Genomic DNA, 17,808 nt, shown 5'->3' on the forward strand with positions numbered 1-17,808 from the left:
TCCTTGCTATAGGCCATGTTCCTGCACCTGCTGCAAGTTGCCTATCTGCAAAACCAAGTAAGTTTTTAAGAGGAATAAGGTGTGCTGCTCTTGCACTGAATTTCAGTGGGCACCTGTCTCAAAAAAATGATTACAATGTGTCTGTTTCCTCAAAACTAGGAAATGACACTCACTAAAATGCATTGAAATAGTCAAGAAATGTGATGAGTTTTTGCTCTTCCTTTAGCCATGCAACTAAATGTATTGGCACAAAAATGTGTATAGCCATTCATAGTTCACAACTGACTGGTTTTGAGTGAATGTCTCAATAACTATGACATGGATTACCATGAAATTTGATTCACACATTCATTTCATCCTCAGGATATATTGTAAACAGTGTGGTGTTTATTATTATTAGTGTTCATTTTAATTTGTCCAGAACTTTGGTTTATGATCAAATAGGCTCTCTGTAAAAGGCCATCAGCTTCAGCTTTATTTTATGCTTACTGCTAATTAGGAAATGTTTGCATGGCATCCTGCTAAACTAAAATAGTTAGCACAGTAAACATTATACTTGCTTAACATGCACAAGTTAGGACTGTCATTGTTAACATGTAAGCATGCTGATGTTGTTTACCTCAAGTTGCTAGGATGGCTGTAGCCTTTTAGGCTGGTTGGAACAAACAAAAGATTGATTAATAACTCAGATTAGACTTTTAAACTAGCTTTAAATCAAGAAAGATTAAATTTAAACCTCTGTTTTAACTTAAGTTTAATTTTTCTCTCAATCCAGATTCAGTTTATTTCTCCTGCACCAACACTTTAATTTCTTTTGTTTTGTTTTTAGCTAGCTAGCAAACAATCCAACATTTTGTGAAATAATACAGAGCAACCAAAAGTTAAAGGTTTTTCACCTCTATACTTATGAGGTCAGAAAAGCAACATAATTTTATTTTTATTTATTTATTTTAATTTGGGTAAGCCAGCTTCTCCACATTGATCAAACTGTTTATTTTTGGATTACATCAATAATTTTGGATTTACTGAACAGATGTTCTACTAAACTAAACTTAAACTAAACTGTTCTACTAATCTTTGTTGTGCACCCCAGCCTTAATCTTTTACCACTGGTGTGGTCTTTTTATTGGATTTGTTGTGTTCATCCCTGTATATTGTATTTTGAATGTTAGCTCTACAGATTGGATAGCTGATTGTGGATTCCCTGTGTTTCTGTCCTTCAGGGGATCATTCTGCCTCAGATGTACACAGCGGCAGCAGCAAACATTGTTAACTTGGCAGTAAACTATGTCTTAATCATCAGCCTTCAGCTGGGTGTCATGTAAGTGTGTCATGCTGCTTCTCCTTTCCTTTCCATTTTTGATGGACTCTGCTTTGTTTGATATTGTATCAAGCTTGATGACCCATGACCCATAAAATTATTCTATGAAGAGTGTAGTATTTAAAACAGACACTGTCACTTTTTGCTCTCTTGATCACTACACTGAGTGCTGGGGGTCTGACACATTCCCAGGAGTTTGGATTGAGGAGGACAGGAGGTCAGAAAACTCATTATACTTTTAAATCAGAGTCAGCAGTACACTGATGTTTATTATTGTTGTAGTTTATTCAGAGAGGGAGGCAGTGTAGGCCAGAGAAAGAAAAGAGGCCCAGCTGGACAAACATCTGATTCAACAGGCAGTCGACTTAAAGGGATAGTTCGGACTATTTAATGTGGGGTTGTATGAGGTATTTCACCACATGTCTAAAAATGAATACTGCAGTCCAAATAGTGAATTGGAGCCACAGACTATATATTAAAGTTGTAGAGTTGTTTCCTGCCACCCCCTCCTCCTCAGACTTGGGGAAGCTCAGACAGGCTGCAGGAACACTGCGGGAGTGCAGGAGGAGTTCAACATTGTAACTTGAAAATAACAAGTAACAGTGAGTTCTATACTTTAATTTGGTCAGCTGTGTATAACTGTGAGTTGTCTGTCAATGCACAATTAAGCCTGTTAACCTGAAAATAAAAGCCCACTGCTCCGGAGTTTGAGTTCAGTGACTGTCTGCCTTACTGCCTGTTAGACTCCATTAACATATTCCTCAATTTAACAGTTATAAACATCCACTCCTTCTCTTCTGACTCATAAACAGTCATTCAGTGAACGTTCGGCATTATTTGAACTCTAATTAACATGAAACATAAAAACATGAAAAGTAAACAAAAACAGTTATTTTGGCCCGAAAAGGAAATTTTAAAGGACATCGCAGCTGTCACCTTGTCAGAGAAGCGAGTATTTCCACTTTGCATATTTCTTTAATTTTCTGATGATGTATCATGGTCATTTTATGATTTATTAGAATAAATATATTACAGATCTCTCCTTTAAGAAGGGCCAACTAAAAAAATGAGAATCACTTTAAGAGAATGTTATATTTAAAATATTTTCACAGCTTTGCCTTGCTGTTAGACAGCCTTTTTCAAACTGGCATTATATAAGCCAAATATTGCTCTCTCCACACCAACCAAACTCCATGAGTTAAATCAGCAATTCTACCTTGCAGAGCATGAGAAATGTTGATCTCCCGCTGCCATGATCGTTTTGTTAGTTTGTGTTGTTGAGTGGCTTCAGTGTTTTAAAAGGATGGTTTAGATTCAACAAAGTCACACAACAGCACAAACAAACCAATAGATCAAGCAGTGGTTGACCAGCAACCTCCTGTGTTCTGTGAGGTTCTGCTGCTCATTAAATCCATGGGGTTTGGTTAGTTTGGAGAAAGTAATATAATAGTGGTTTCCAATCAAAAAAGGTTACAGTAAAAATATCCTAAATATAGAATATTAACAATTTGACTGCTATTAATCTTTTAAGTGGCTAAAATATGTTTTGTTGCTGACCCTGCAGTACTTAGTTTCTGTGCTGGTTCTCTTCTTGTCCAAACTGCTGCCTATCAGCATCTACTGTAGTGAATACACTGACTATGGACTATGTACCTCATATGACTCCACATCAAATAATCTGAACTATCCCCTTTAATATAAACCAACACTGGACTTTCCTTCAACATAAAAAGATGTTATGTCATGTGTGTCTGCAGTGGATCAGCGATTGCTAACAGCCTCTCTCAGATCACCATCTGCCTGCTGTTGTTTGGCTACATCAGATGGAAGAAGCTCCACCGGGAGACATGGGGAGGCAAGTTACACACACACAAATCTGAATATCAAACACTACACGAACAAACTAGCATTTCTGAAAACTGTCGTCCTCTACAGGCCATGCTGAGTATAACTTTAACCCAAGCCTTCTGTGTGTGAAACTGTCTGCAGGCTGGTCCACTGAGTGTCTGCAGGAATGGGGCTCCTTCATGAAGCTGGCTGTTCCCAGTGCCTTCATGGTCTGCTTTGAGTGGTGGATCTGGGAGATTGGGGGTTTCCTTGCTGGTCAGTGTTGTTTGTCACACACAAACACTTTTAGTAATATATTGCATCGAAAAAAACATAAACATATATATATATATATATAAAGAGGGCACCCTCCTTCCCTTTTAACTGTGACATAAACCATAAATGCACCTTATTTGCCTATATAAAGTTATGGTTTTGGACTTGGACATTTCTCCCCCAGCAGAGTGTGTGCTGTGTGAAGAATTTGGCCTCATTACATATTGTCCTGCTCTCACACATTTGACCTGATTAGTAATCCAGCAGCATGCTGTGAACAGTTTACTGTCTGTGTTTGTTCAAACATTTGTGCAAAGTTTCTTGGTGGACCTTTTAGTGCAGAGATACTCAAAGTGTCACTTTTCAGGGGCCACTTTTGCAAAATTTGATAACTGCATCCGCATTTTAGTTGTAAACACTTTGGTAAGATTTGAAAGAGTTTATAAAACATAAACAGCTGGAACCTCTTTCATCATGCTAGCACTGAAATGTTGGAATGATTCACAAACGGCACCTATCAGGGACAGAATAAATATCATATTTAAGCTTTTTTAATATGAAGCACACATTTATGGGATCAGAATTGTCCTAATTTTTGTGTAACTGTCATCCCTCCTCAGCTAGTAGTTGTCTTTTGTTACAGAGCTCACTGTCTGATCCTCCTGCATTTTGCACAGCCTGAAATGTAGTTGCACAAAGATCAGCTTTCTGTCACTAACAACTTAATTTATAACATCATACAAATCTGACATACGTCTCCCTCCTTTCTGGAAAAAAAAGAAAAAACAGCGTGAATCAATTTATTTTCATTGTGAATTAGAAAATGGGTGGAGGGCCACCTGGCACCCAAATGGCAGCCAAATTTTGCCTACAGGCCCTTGTTGGCTCACACTGGGTCACCTCCCACTTTCTGGATTAACTTTTATCATAAAAAAATGTTTAATAACAAATCTTTGCTTTTGTAATCTATTTAACTTCAAACTGTTTAACTTTTTTAATCACTGCTTTACACACTTAGATTTTTACGCCTTGTACTGCTGGCGTGGTTGCAACTGACTGGACTGTTCTGCAGATTCATATCAAATTGTTATACTGGAAAAATGGAGATATAATTTTTGATGGACTAAATTATGTGCAACAACAAAAATCAACTCAGATAGGTGGTCTGTGTTCGGCTATCAAGGTAAGTTAGTATCTTCCAGCCTAAACAGGCCTACAAAGCATTACATAGGTGTGAGACCAAATTTACAAAAAAACATGAATATCATATTCTGTAGTTCTTCATACCTGACATGCATTAAGTAAACTGATCTTATATTTGTGGATTTGGGCTGAGATGGTCATGGAGCTCGAAGTGTGCACTGTGATGTCCTGCAAAACCACACCCATCCAGGGGAAATAACAAGATTATAGGGAGTCCTGCAGTTTTTCCAACATGATGGAAAAGTCTTTGTAAATGTTTGAATCTGACCTTTATCAGGTGTACTTGGTGAAGTGGATCTTGCTGCCCAGCATGTGATCTTGGAAATTGGAGCCATAACATACATGGTATGGATCATCCATTTGTTGGCATTTAAGTGAATAGTGTTATATAACAGTCATTCAGTGCTTTGGGAAATATGGTTATCACATAAGATGAAAAGATCGAGACCATTTCAGTATGTCACGTAAGGACATGGATCCAGGGTGTGCTTAGCATACTGTAGACCAGTGGTTCCCATCCTTTCTTTCCCCCTTATATTTAAGAAAAGTTGAGCCCCCCAACCCCAACACACATAAGAAAAGTAATTCATTCCAAAGCTTTACTGTCAAAAATTAATAGCAATTTTAATTGCTTCCAGAACCTTCATCTTTGGTAAATGTCTCCTTTCTAGTATAAGCTTTACATTTTTTCTTTTAACAATCCAGCAGAGTTTATACACTCTCATCTTTAGCAAATGAATAATAATGATTCATTATCACAAAGTCTCACAGTAGTGAGGCCTACGATGTAGCCCACCATTTTTGAGTGAGGACAAAAATGTTTCCTTTAAAATAATTTTATAGACATACTTTTATATAGATTGGGACTCTGCTCAACATGTGCAAATCTAATTTTGACAACCTCAGAACAGTCAATGCCTCGGGGAACCCCTGTGGTTTCTGGCACGCCCCTAGGTTGCCAGGTTGGAAACCAACCATTCAGAAATGGAAAAAGGAGTAACGTGTAGCAAGTCTTGCTGCCACTGTGAGTTCCCCAGAAGTATTGCTCAACACATAAAATATGTAATCACAACATGCGTCTACCCCTAAAATAACTGTAGCACACAGACATGAAAGTGGTATTGATCTTTTAGTTAAACTCTTGGGGAAAAAAGCATTGAATAAACATATTTCCTAAAATGTCAAACTATTCCTTTAAGTCAGCTTACTGTATAACTGATAATAAGTGACACCAAAAAATGATATGGGCAGGTCCATCTAGGTATCCATGCAGCTGCCTGCGTGCGTGTCGGGAACGCTCTGGGGGCCGGGGACACCGCCAGGGCCATAGTCACCTGCAAAGTGGTTCTGGTTCTGTCAGGTACTGTACAAAGACACAGACACAGACACATACACATACATTGTTTAAATTAGATAATTTCAGCTTATGTTAACTAACTAGCTAGCATTTTGCTAATATTGATAATAATAATAATGATAATGGATTACATGCATATACCACTTTATCACAAACACTCAGAGTGCTTCAAGGTGAAGAGGGGAACTCACTTCAACCACGACTAATGAGTAGTAGAGAGCAGTAGAGTTGCAGGTGGTGGGTGATGCTTGACAGCCATTTTGTGCCAGAACACTCACCACACATCAGCTTAAGTTGAGCCAATTACACCGGGGAATGATTAGGTGGCCAAGTCGAGACAGCCAGGGTTGGCATTCTTGCCAGGACAGCTGGAAACCCCCTACTCTTTGCAGTAAGTACCACGGGCTCTTTAATGACCACAGTGAGTCAAGACAGCACAGCGTCTCCAACACTGCAACAGGGCATTGGGATGAACTAGGACCAGAGGGAAGACTGCCGCCTTCTGGCCAACCAACACCACTTGTAGCAGCAATTCAGTTTTCCCAGGTTTCCCATCCAGGTACCAGCCAAGCCCACACCACTGAAACAGGATACATGCTGGTGTCGCTGCTGACTCTATGTCGCTCATGACTCTCCCAGCAACATCTTTTAACATCTTCAAAATGTGTTTTTCTTTTCAACATAGATGAGCCTAGCACATAGCATATTGTAATGCTAGCTTGGTTAGAGATGTTGCAATATCTAAATAGGCCTACAGGACACAGAAAAGGAGAAAAGTGACAGAGGTTCAGGAGCACAGAGTGAAAAAGGGCTGGACTTAGGATGAGTAAATTGTGTTAACACACACAAAAATGTAGATTAAATATCAGTGAGGTGCAACTTTAAACCCTAATGTGTTTGATGTTTGTGTACATCCAGACAGAAATCATCCATACAATCGTGTAACATACAACTTGTCAAGTATTATCCTTCATGTAGCCTAATGTCTTCGTTATAGGAGTGCTTGCTGTGCTCCAGGGGCTTGCCATCATAAGCACTCGGTCTGTCGCTGGCTACATATTTACCTCCGATGAGTGAGTTTCAGACCGACACACATTCATTCCTGTACCATGTAAAGGCAACTCTGTTTTTGATGATATTCTTCTTCTGTCTGCAGAGCCATTGTGGAGATAGTCTCACAGACCTTCACAGTCTATGCATTTCTACATTTCTTTGATGCACTTCTGGTATGTTGTTACAGAACAGAGGAAATGTTCTTGTCTCTTTTAACGTTGAGCCTCGTGCTGAATAGTACACAAAGCTGTTTGGTCTTTTTGTTAAATCAATGTCTTTTTTTCTTTACGTGTGTGTGTGTGTGTGTGTGTGTTTCAGTGTGTCTGCTCAGGGATTCTTATAGGAGCTGGGATGCAGAAAATTGCTGCTGTGTCCAATCTGGTGTCTTACTACTGCATCGGCCTGCCAGTAGGAATAGCTCTGATGTTTTTTGCCAAACTCAGAATATTAGGTAATGCTTTCATCCACATCTATCTGTGAATGTTTCTGCGAGCAAAATGAAATAAATACAGTGACACAGTTATTCCTATGATCGTTCACCAACCTCTCTGGCTTGCATGGGAACTAAATTTTAGATCTGAACCTCAGCTGTCTGAAATAAGACAATTCTTTCCTATTGGATGATAGTGATTTTAATGAAGCGGTATGAAAAAATTTTTTAGTCTATGGCCATCATCACTATCCTACCTCTAAAATCCCATTTATATGTAATGATGTTCATTTGATGCTCATTATGTCTAATTAGAAGCTTGTGCTTGCACATCATGCTACAGCTTTAAATCAATGGCTGTAGTTGAAAGTGTGCATCACATTTCTTCTGCCACGTCTAGCACTGAATACTACTTTGATTTCACACAAACAAGAGCACTAAGGGTGTTTTCATATTAGGTGCGATTGTTTTGTGTCATCTATCAGGGACAAAGTTAAAGATGGGGATGCAATTCCCTCCAATCCTGAGGCAAGGCTGGTAGATATGGATATGGTAGATATGAATTGCCATAGACTAATTTCATTGGCGTTTGAAAGGACTACAAATAAAGTCATAGCATAAGCTAAATTATTCTTAATATTTAATTTTCTTGATGAGGCATAGTATTTGTTTTTTGGTTTTTTTTTTGGGGGGGGGGGGCTTTTTGCCTTTATTTGGATAGGGACAGCTGAAGATATGACAGGAAAGGGGGTAGAGAGAGGGGGAATGACATGCAGCAAATGGGCCACAGGCGGGAATCGAACCAGCGGCATAGTATTTGTTTTGTATGTGTTACCTGCCGAGCACACTGAGGGTTTTAATTAATTAATAGTTACTTGTGTCTCTACCATCTAAATCAGACTAACACAACATGATGTTTGCCACCAATTTTGTGTGGAAACTTCAAAAAATTAAACAATGGAGATGTGTGCGCTGGACTGAAGTTTGCTGCGACACTTGGAATCTCAGTCCACTCCAAGTGAAAGCCCATAGCTTCAGAGCACTGAATTCACACTTTATCCAAAACACTTCTTGGTAAAATACTGGCAGAAACGGCAGCATATGATGGATTTAGTAAAGAAAGATGCCAAAAATTTCTTGAAGAAACCATCCAAAATCTCACACCAAGTGAATGAGAGCTTTTCTAGAGCTTTCCTTTTTAACACTGACTTTATCTGCAACGCATACTGTGTGAGACTGTGTGGAGTCATGGCAGCAAACCTCTGAACGCAAACAGAATATGGAATCTGTCTCAGTTGAAAACACCAAACTACCTGCTTTAGCGAGTTTCTTAGTTTATGATATGAAGAATTATAAAAGGTCACTTCCATTATACTGTTCAAGCTATAAGTGCAGTTTATATTATGTTAATTCTGAGGCTGAAATTGTATTCTTTTGCCTCAATAATTATTAATACCACCAGATAATACACCAAAGTGCTCAAATTTAGAAGCCATATTTCTAAAACAGCACCAACCAACACTCTAGTTCAGGTTCACTTCACCTGGGTTAAAGGAATCTGACAGGGAGATGTATGACTGAAGCTTTGACTTAAACATTATGTCAGCAGAAGTTGGAAAAGAGGTAGAACGTTTCCTGTATTTAAATGCAGGTTCATTAGTTAAACCCACAAACCCACTTGGTCCTGCTGCACCAGACATTCCTTAATTTCCCTCCCTGCAGCCGCCCATTTACCCCCTGCCAGAGTGGCTCTTTGCTGTCCACTCACAGTATGCATGTAGTGATAAATGAACACTCATACACTCACGCATGCACAAAAACACATTGTCATTTGTCACTTATGTCATTTTTAGGGAGATCACATCTGCATTTCTTGGAGACACTAACCCTAACCTCAACCTAACCGTAATCTGACCCACAGACTCAAAAATCATAGTTTCTCCAGTTGAGGATCGTAGATATCAGCCTGGATATTGTTTATAAGACACTCATGCCAATAAAGCCTGTTGAATTGCACTGAACAATGGATGTAAAGATGGTGCCCTTCAATCCAGTGATAGTTGCTTGCATGGTGCATAGGCAAAAAAGTTATCCATCTTCTGGGTTTACTTCCCAGCGAGTTCCTGCTCAGCCCATAGGTTTTACATTGTGATGAAGTAATATATTTTTAAATGGCTTTTTTGGCTTGAAGAAATTTTTATGAATATAAAAAACGGTAGGATGGATGGATGTTTAATACTAATTACCAGCATGTTAGCATGCTAACACACCTGAATAAATGTGGTGAACATGGTATCGCATTATCTTCTAAACATTAGCATGATATCACTGCTATTGTGAGCATGTTAGCATGTTGATGTTAGCATTTAACTCAAAGCACTGCTATGCCTAAGCAAAGCCTGACAGGCGTATATTATTCTTTTTGTCATAAATATTAAATATATCTACACTTCATTTACTGGTATGGATGAAGTGAATGTGCTGAAGATCTTTCCTTAATGTGTTTTTGTGTCCCTCTTGTTAGGCTTGTGGCTCGGTCTCTTTATATGTTGTTCCCTTCAAGTGGGATTCTTCCTCATTCTAATCTCCAAACTCAACTGGAAGAAAGTCACACACAAGGTAGGATGCCTTTATCTTTCTTTAACCCCTACATGGTACGTACATTTAAACCTTTCCAAAAAGAACTGAGAGCAAGAATGTCATTTGGATATAAAGCAAATGTCTGTTAAGGACCTATTTTATTCTGTTGGAGCTTCGTCCATAAATTCTGGCATCCCTGCAGCATTTGAGCCCATACCATAGTAATAATAATGGTTTTTGGTGGCATTTATTTTTTTTGTTTTGTTTTTTATCAACATCCATAAGTCTGTCATGGTTCTGTTTTTCTTTTGCATAGCTTTCAGTGTTATCTCTCTTAATTCATTTACAAAAAAAGAAAACGTAAATATTAAATGAACTTTATTTTTCTTAGAAAAGTGGAGGTTTGCTGTATTAAATTATTTTTTTTACTTTTTATTTTTTTTATAATTTGTGGGTGAGTCATCCAATTTTTTTTCCCTACCTGAATAAAAATATACTTGATATTTTTGTGTTTATCTCATGAATCTCTCTCACATGTGTTTTCAGGCTCAGCTGCGAGCTGGAATGAAAGTGGTGATGATGCCAAAGCGTCCTCTTAGCACAGTGCTGAATGAAGCGGTGGTGCCTGACATCTCTGACTGTCCGAATATGGTAAGTGCATATGTGCAGTATAGGGTTATTGCAATATTTTCACTACATGATTATTGTGTCTAAAAGAATTCATGATAACAGTATTATAGTTATATCTATAGAAAATTTGAAAAAACTCTAACTTTATTAATATATCACATGTTTTGTCGGTATATTGTGACACACCGTTCTTATTGTGTACATGTTTTCTGTAAAACAAGCAGCTAGAGGGACTTGTCTCAGACACTGACTGGCGTTTTCAGTAGCCAGTAGCGCTGTGCATTACACCGCCTGCCATGCAGCTAATGTGGTCCATGGATGTAGGAAGAACATCAGTCATATTAGCTGACTCCTAACAGACTGAGAGCTCCCAGTGAATACAGCCAGACCAGGACCACAACAGCCTTAGGGACCAGATGACAGGGTATAGGCAACAGTCACAGCTAACTGAGCTAATGTCAGTTAGCTAACTTACTTTAGCAACAAATCAACAGCGTTAATTTTGACAATGACTTTGAATTTAGTTTTAGTCTCAGTCACTTACTGAAAATTTTACATTTTAGTCACATTTAAGTTGTTTTCTTTTATTTTGTTTTAGTCAAGATTTAGACAGTGGAACTTCTAACTTGAGTCATAATTTCAGTCAATGGTTTAGTCGTGTTTGGTCATATTTGACCAGTTGTTGAAAACTCTATTCTTTGTCCTTCAATAATAGTTCTTTCATAGATTGGATAGTATTGATCTTAAATCTGCAAATTACCTCTCACTGTTACATCTGTTCCCAGCTACTGTTAAAAAGTCAACAGTAAAAATATGTAAAACGCACCATTAAGGAAGTCAAGTATTATCTGGGAAACCTCACATTTATTCACTCTACATGGAGCTCAACTCCAATTATGTTAAACGCTATTATGTGTTAATGAGTTGTAAGAAATCATGGATGATCCTTCAGGAGTAGGTGTTTACTGTGAGTTGCTAACAGAGCAAGGAATCAATTAACACATGTAACTGACATTTAGCTTGACAGATACCGTGGGACAGTGTCTTTTCAGGTGTCTTTTGTGCAAATCTGTAATCCAGAAGACACTTGCCTTAATTGGGAACAACTGTCATCTTCAAAATTTAGTCATGAACTGACTTCAAGGTGTTCTTACTTCTTTGCTCATGTTAGATTTATCATTACCTGAGTTACTCACATGATGACTAACATTGGCATATTTGCACCCTGAAGGCCCAGCCGGTCAGCGAAGAAACATCTAAAGCAGATGGCTACAGTCCAGTCAACACCCAAGATCAGGAGATGAAGACAGGTCATGAGGCTGAGGGCAACAACACAAATGCAGCAGGGACTGAGGGGGATGCTGAGCAGAGCAAAAACACCTCAAACTTCAAACCTGAAGTGCCACTCTCTATCACTCAACTGATCTTGCGTCGAGGACTCATCTTCTTGGTTTCAGCTTTCATTTTGGCCATAGGTGTCACTTTTCACTTTGTGTTCCCTGTACCGGAGCCCACTGCCTGGAGCAGGACCAACTTTACCCTGAAGTGGGCTAATGACACCACTCCTACACCACTGGCTCCACTGGACCTGACTGCACACCTCTGAACTATCTACAACCTCTGAATGTACACATCCAGTGGCTGAATACTGTCATCACAAACTGATAATTTAGATCTCCTCTTTAGATATCTGTAAAAATCGAATTCCTGTCTTAAAGGGACAGTTTGAATTATTTTAAGTAAGGCTGTATGAGGTGCTTATTGTTACTACCTACAGTAGATGGCGGTCTGTACACCCCCAGCTTGGAGTAGCAGAGGGGAGTACCAGCATTGCACTGTTCTGTACTGTTTAGGGTCAGCAACAAAATGTACCTTTAGCCACTTCAAAACAGTCCATCTGAAAAAAACAATATTAATTTAAGAGTACGCTATATTTGTAGTCAGACAGCCTTTTCCCACAAGAAACCACTATTATACAAACCAAATATCGCTCTCTCCAATTCAACTAAACTGCAACTTAACTTGCAGATCACAGGAGTTGGTGATTTACCACTGCTTTGATCTGGTAATTTATTTGAGTTATTGTGTGACTTCAGTGTGTGAAAAGGGTACCTTGGACTCACTAAAGTGACACAATAACAGAACCAAACAAACAGATCAAAGCAGCGGAAAATCAGCAGCTCGATGTTCTGTGAGGTAAAATTACTGATTTATCTATGGAGTTTAGTTGTTTTGAACAAAGTAATATTTGGCTGATATAACAGCAGTTTCCCATCGGAAAAGACTGTTTGACAGCAAGAAAAAGTGGTGAAATTTTCTAAATATAGCTTACGCTTACACTGATATTGATTTTTTTGTTGGGGGGAACATTAAGTGGGTATAAAATACTTTTTGTTGCTGAGTCCATCCACAGCAGTTTATTGTTTCCTTGCTTGTCCCCACTGTAGATACTAAATTGAAGTACCTTATACAACCAGACTGAACGATCTCTTTAAGTTTCATAGTCTCCTCATAGACTTGGGTTGTTAGTAAAACTACAGCCTGTGATGGGCTACCAGCTCCGTCTCGTGTAGAGAAAAAGATGCCTCAGTGCTGCGCTGCTGAGCAAATCCACAGAAAGCTGGAGACAACATCAAACAAAACTGGCAGGACGAACAAAGGTCTTTTTCCAAAGATCATTTTTTAACCTGCTCAGCCTGATGCTCAACTGGGACTACGAGACATGTTATAAATCCCTCACTAGGAGACCACGTGGGCATCAAGGAACAGATGTTTTTCCACTGATAGCTTTTGATTTTTTCGCCTATTCTTGTCTTGATTTTCTATTTTGCACCGTGACATATATTTTCTTTCTTACTGACCTTTAAATGATTTTCTCGTGTTTTAACTTTAAGATTGACTGTAAATATGTGATGTAAAATTTACATGTATGCATAACACAGCATAACTATATGAGGAGATTATACATTACTGCTTTGTCTTCCTGTACCACTGTCACTCTGCGCTGAGATTCTTCAGGACATATGTGATTTATACATAATAAGCCAGGCTAGCTAATTTTTTTTTACTGTTTATCTATGGCCAGTATTATAATGTACTGCCATATGATACCATAACCAATAAAGAAAGGACTCTCTCCGCTGATGAGCAAGACTGATGCCAAGTGTTCAAAAATTAAACCACCAATTACCAACTAGGTCCTGCTGTTGACATCGCAGCATTGAATTACCACCATACTGACTGGCAGAAAATGCTATTCTTGGTCCCGCTAACATGATTTGATAAGGATTCAATCAGATTTCCACTTTACCTGACACACATTGAGGAAATAAAACTGCACAAACAGAAGAAGAACAAGAAACACCATACCCAGATTTAAATTTCATCATATTCTCTCATAAAAATCAGCAAGATCTATAGATACAGGTAAATAAAAGCACCGTATCACTATAGATATTTTCAATGTACATAATGAGGGTGACATATTGGTTTGTTGATAGGTCAGATATTGATTTTCGAGGGGACAAATCACCAATTACTCATATGGTAGCTGATACTGTGTATTTCTTAGCAACAATAAAATAAAGCTTTTTAAAATGTGGCTTGTGTATCAGTTTGACAATGCAAAGTTACTCAAAAGGCTTCAATATAGATTATTATTTTATTATTCTAATTTTATTTAACACGTTGAATATTTTTTAACACTGTTGCTTCTGGTCTATTTAAAGGGATAGTTTGGACACAGTGACACAAACAAGCCGACAGATCGAGGTAGTGGTAGATCAGAAACTTCAGTGTTTTGCGAAGCTGAAAATCACTGAATTCTCCAATGGAGTTTGGTTGGTGTGGAGAGAGCGATATTTAGCTTATATAAAAGGGTTTCCTGTCAAAAAATGCTATCTGATGGCAAAGTTATAATTAATATTAATATTTAGAAAATATTCTAAATATAGCATACACTTAAACTGATACTGATTTTTGTTTTAGGTTGACCTTTTTTAAGTGACAAAAATACCTTTGTTGCTGACTCTGTCCACAGCAGTTCATTGTTATACTTATGTGCTAGTACTCCTCTCTGCTTGTCCAAACAGGGGGCATGGTGGACACCGTCTACTGTAGTAACTCATACAACCCCACTTCGGATAATTTGTGCTGTCTCTTTAACTAAGCTGATGGACAGAAATAAGTGGCCACAGTTTCACTGAATTTCAGGTTATTCTGTTATTGCACTACATGTTAACACAACCAAGAAGTTAATATGAGAGCTACTGTATCACAAGTTCTAGTTTAACGATACTGACAGCAAATCACTTACACAGTCACTTGTTAATGATGCCTCAGCATGTTACTGATTGCAGTCTCTGGAGGTCTGGAGGCCAAGATTACTGTCTCTGTGAGGAGCCTGTGGCAGTGTCTCCGCTGATGAGCAAGACTGAAGCTCAGATGACGATGTAACCATGTATGAATCAAGCCTGATTTACATGTTGAATAACGCTAAATTAATATGCAAGTTTTCAAGTGACTGTTGCAAACATCAATCTGTTGGGAGCCAGTGCTGATGTCAGCCTGGAGAGAGCAGCGGCTTGTGGGTGCACTGGCCACTTACATGGACAACTCTAAGGTGAAAACTCTTTTGAAGTTATCACCCACTGCAATGAATCAACTAGAATATGCAGTGGTTAGTCAGTACCTTGCGAAAAAAGAAATCCCTTCAGCAGAACCTGACTGTGGCTTAAAATTCAAATAAGACTGGCCCACTCACCAGTTCTTTCAGCTGAGAAATACTTTTGTAGGAAAAAAATAGGAAAAAAAGGAATATGTGAATTTACTTAAAGAGTTTTTTTTAAAATATTATTTGAGGCCAAATGAAATTGCCCTAGTCTCACATAGCCAGACCTCTCCCCACAGCGCTCTGCACTGGATAAAGGTCTGTCTCCACACATACACATTCTGCTATAAGGCTAAAAATACCCAGCCTTGTTTGCATTTCTTTAAAGCATTCACAGTATTCTTGGAAGGTGGCAAACCCAGGATGTAGCGACGGTGCTGCCGCGGAACAGTGTCAAAATGGAACTTGTTTTGGTGAAACGTTTGCACATCGGGAGGCGAGCTCTGATTTTAAAAATGACTACATCACTGCAAAACAAAAAGGTAACAGCTGTTAGCTTGTTCACGTTTGTACCATGAGAATCCCAGTTGCTAATTTGTCGTTTTCAGCGTGTAGGTTGCAACTAGGAGGTTGTTCTTGTTTCCTGGGGACTTTGAAAAATGAAAACGCCACTTGAAGCAAGTGACCAATGGGAGGACATATACCTGCAGTATGCATCCAGTTAGTCATAGTAGGGTTGTTCCACCATACTAGCTCCCGAAATACCTCCAATACAGCCTAAAATTCTGGATTGAGTATCGGTAAGTACCCGGGTCTATGGCCACTGGACTGGCACATGGTATCACCCAATATGCAAAGTATAAGGTATCAGAATCTTTATCAGGATGGAAAACGTAATATCTCTACATGAAATACAACAGGATAGCGATTAAATCTATTTTGGACAAATTATTATAGTGTCTATCAAGCATCTACTTACAAAAAGTTGAAGAGCTGGTACCCTCCATATAACTTATGCTGCTGTCCATTGTCTACTTGACCTCTTGTCTAGGCCACAATCATCACATCAGGTTCATGCTCGCGTGACAACAGTGTCATGTCACACTGAAGCGTCTGTCTGTATAGGATCCATATTGTCCATGCATTAGTTCAAGTGTCAGCAATAACTGAAAAGCCAGACTGTCTGTGCAGTGTGCAACAGGGCTGCACAATATGGTAAAACAGTCCTATTGCAATAATTGTGACTGAAATTGCGATTATGCAATGTGATACCATTAATGGGAATGATCATTTTTGTTCTACTATTTTCATTTTTACTGAAAAATTAACTGTTAAAATCCTGATATTTGTTGGAGTTTGTACCAAACAAACATTTTCTTTCATCTGGAGAACAAGATTTTTAGGCCAGGGCATCTCTGCACCACCAGAGTACCTGTAAAGCTGTTTTCTCACACATTTTAACTTTTAAAAAAAATGTGATTTGGTTCTGCAATTTGGATATTGTACTTGGTCATAATGCAGTTCCTGTAATATTGTGATTAATTGTGCAGCTCTAATGTGCTGTTTTCCTTTGATATATGTGCATATTTCTGATCTATTTTCCATCAGTCATATTTGATTGTAGCATAAGAGGTGCAGTGTGTGTGTGTGTGTGTGTGTGTGTGTGTGTGTGTGTGTGTGTGTGTGTGTGTGTGTGTGTGTGTGTCTGTGGAAAGAACTGAAAGGAAGGAAAATTTTAATACACTACCTCATCTGTGAAGGTGATTTCTGCCTGAGTCATGTCAAAAAGATTTTCATCAACATTGCGGTTGTCTACAAGTGAAGAAAAGAGCTCCCATGATCCTGTGCTACTTCACAACATCATCAAACTATGTCTCTACTTGTTGTCATTTCAACGTGAGACCTCAAGCGACAGAATTTACATATTGTGCATTTACAACCAGGGAAGGACAACACTTCAGCCATACATATCATGATGGATATACTGCCTGGCCCTACACCATACATGTACATGAAAAATGTATGTGGTTAATTGTTTGCTGTTAACCAGGGTGTATTCTTCATTTTTGAGCAGGCTGTAACTGTGAAGCCTGAGCTAGCTACTTATCTGCTCCTGCACAGTGTGAACAGGTGGTTGATTTACTCAGTTTGACATGTCTTCATCCAGCCAGCGTGTTGCAGTGTGAGCGCACAGACCTTTCATTATCATCAAATTTGGCACCACAGATCAAAGGACAGAAAAATAAACCACAGAAAAAGAGCATCTTTGCTGTCTTTGATGATGAAAGCACACGTCCACAGATGTGCTGTAGCCTAAATATAGCATTTAATCATGCTATTTCTAATTGTGGCTTCCATTCAGACTATATATTTCATGATCAGAACATATATTTCGTCAGAGTCTTGATTGGAGCCCATCTTACACAGCATGTTTCTATATAAAGCAGGCAGGTCTAGTATTTTTTTTTTCAGCAGTGCTTTTCATTGGCTGCCTCATTCACGTCATTAGATTGAACATGTGA

The 17,808-nt window shown here is 38.6% G+C and overlaps 1 protein-coding gene across 1 annotated transcript in view; it reads left to right on the plus strand.

Annotated features, from left to right (window-relative positions):
- Nucleotides 1-12,687, plus strand: part of slc47a1 (solute carrier family 47 member 1) — a 20,200-nt gene extending 7,513 nt beyond the window's left edge. Inside the window, exons 6-17 of the mRNA XM_084731232.1 lie at nucleotides 13-57; nucleotides 1,224-1,321; nucleotides 3,079-3,176; nucleotides 3,311-3,424; nucleotides 4,905-4,972; nucleotides 5,879-5,987; nucleotides 6,982-7,057; nucleotides 7,141-7,210; nucleotides 7,356-7,488; nucleotides 9,992-10,086; nucleotides 10,594-10,698; nucleotides 11,909-12,687. Of these exons, the coding sequence (XP_084587358.1) occupies nucleotides 13-57; nucleotides 1,224-1,321; nucleotides 3,079-3,176; nucleotides 3,311-3,424; nucleotides 4,905-4,972; nucleotides 5,879-5,987; nucleotides 6,982-7,057; nucleotides 7,141-7,210; nucleotides 7,356-7,488; nucleotides 9,992-10,086; nucleotides 10,594-10,698; nucleotides 11,909-12,283 (1,386 nt within the window). The 3' untranslated portion in view covers nucleotides 12,284-12,687. The remainder of the gene's footprint in view (nucleotides 1-12; nucleotides 58-1,223; nucleotides 1,322-3,078; nucleotides 3,177-3,310; nucleotides 3,425-4,904; nucleotides 4,973-5,878; nucleotides 5,988-6,981; nucleotides 7,058-7,140; nucleotides 7,211-7,355; nucleotides 7,489-9,991; nucleotides 10,087-10,593; nucleotides 10,699-11,908) is intronic.
- The last annotated feature ends 5,121 nt before the right edge of the window (nucleotides 12,688-17,808 follow it).

Source organism: Lutjanus erythropterus, chromosome 11, assembly GCF_056507025.1.
Source record: "Lutjanus erythropterus isolate fLutEry1 chromosome 11, fLutEry1.hap2, whole genome shotgun sequence".
In the NCBI taxonomy this organism is placed as follows: Eukaryota; Metazoa; Chordata; class Actinopteri; order Lutjaniformes; family Lutjanidae; genus Lutjanus; species Lutjanus erythropterus.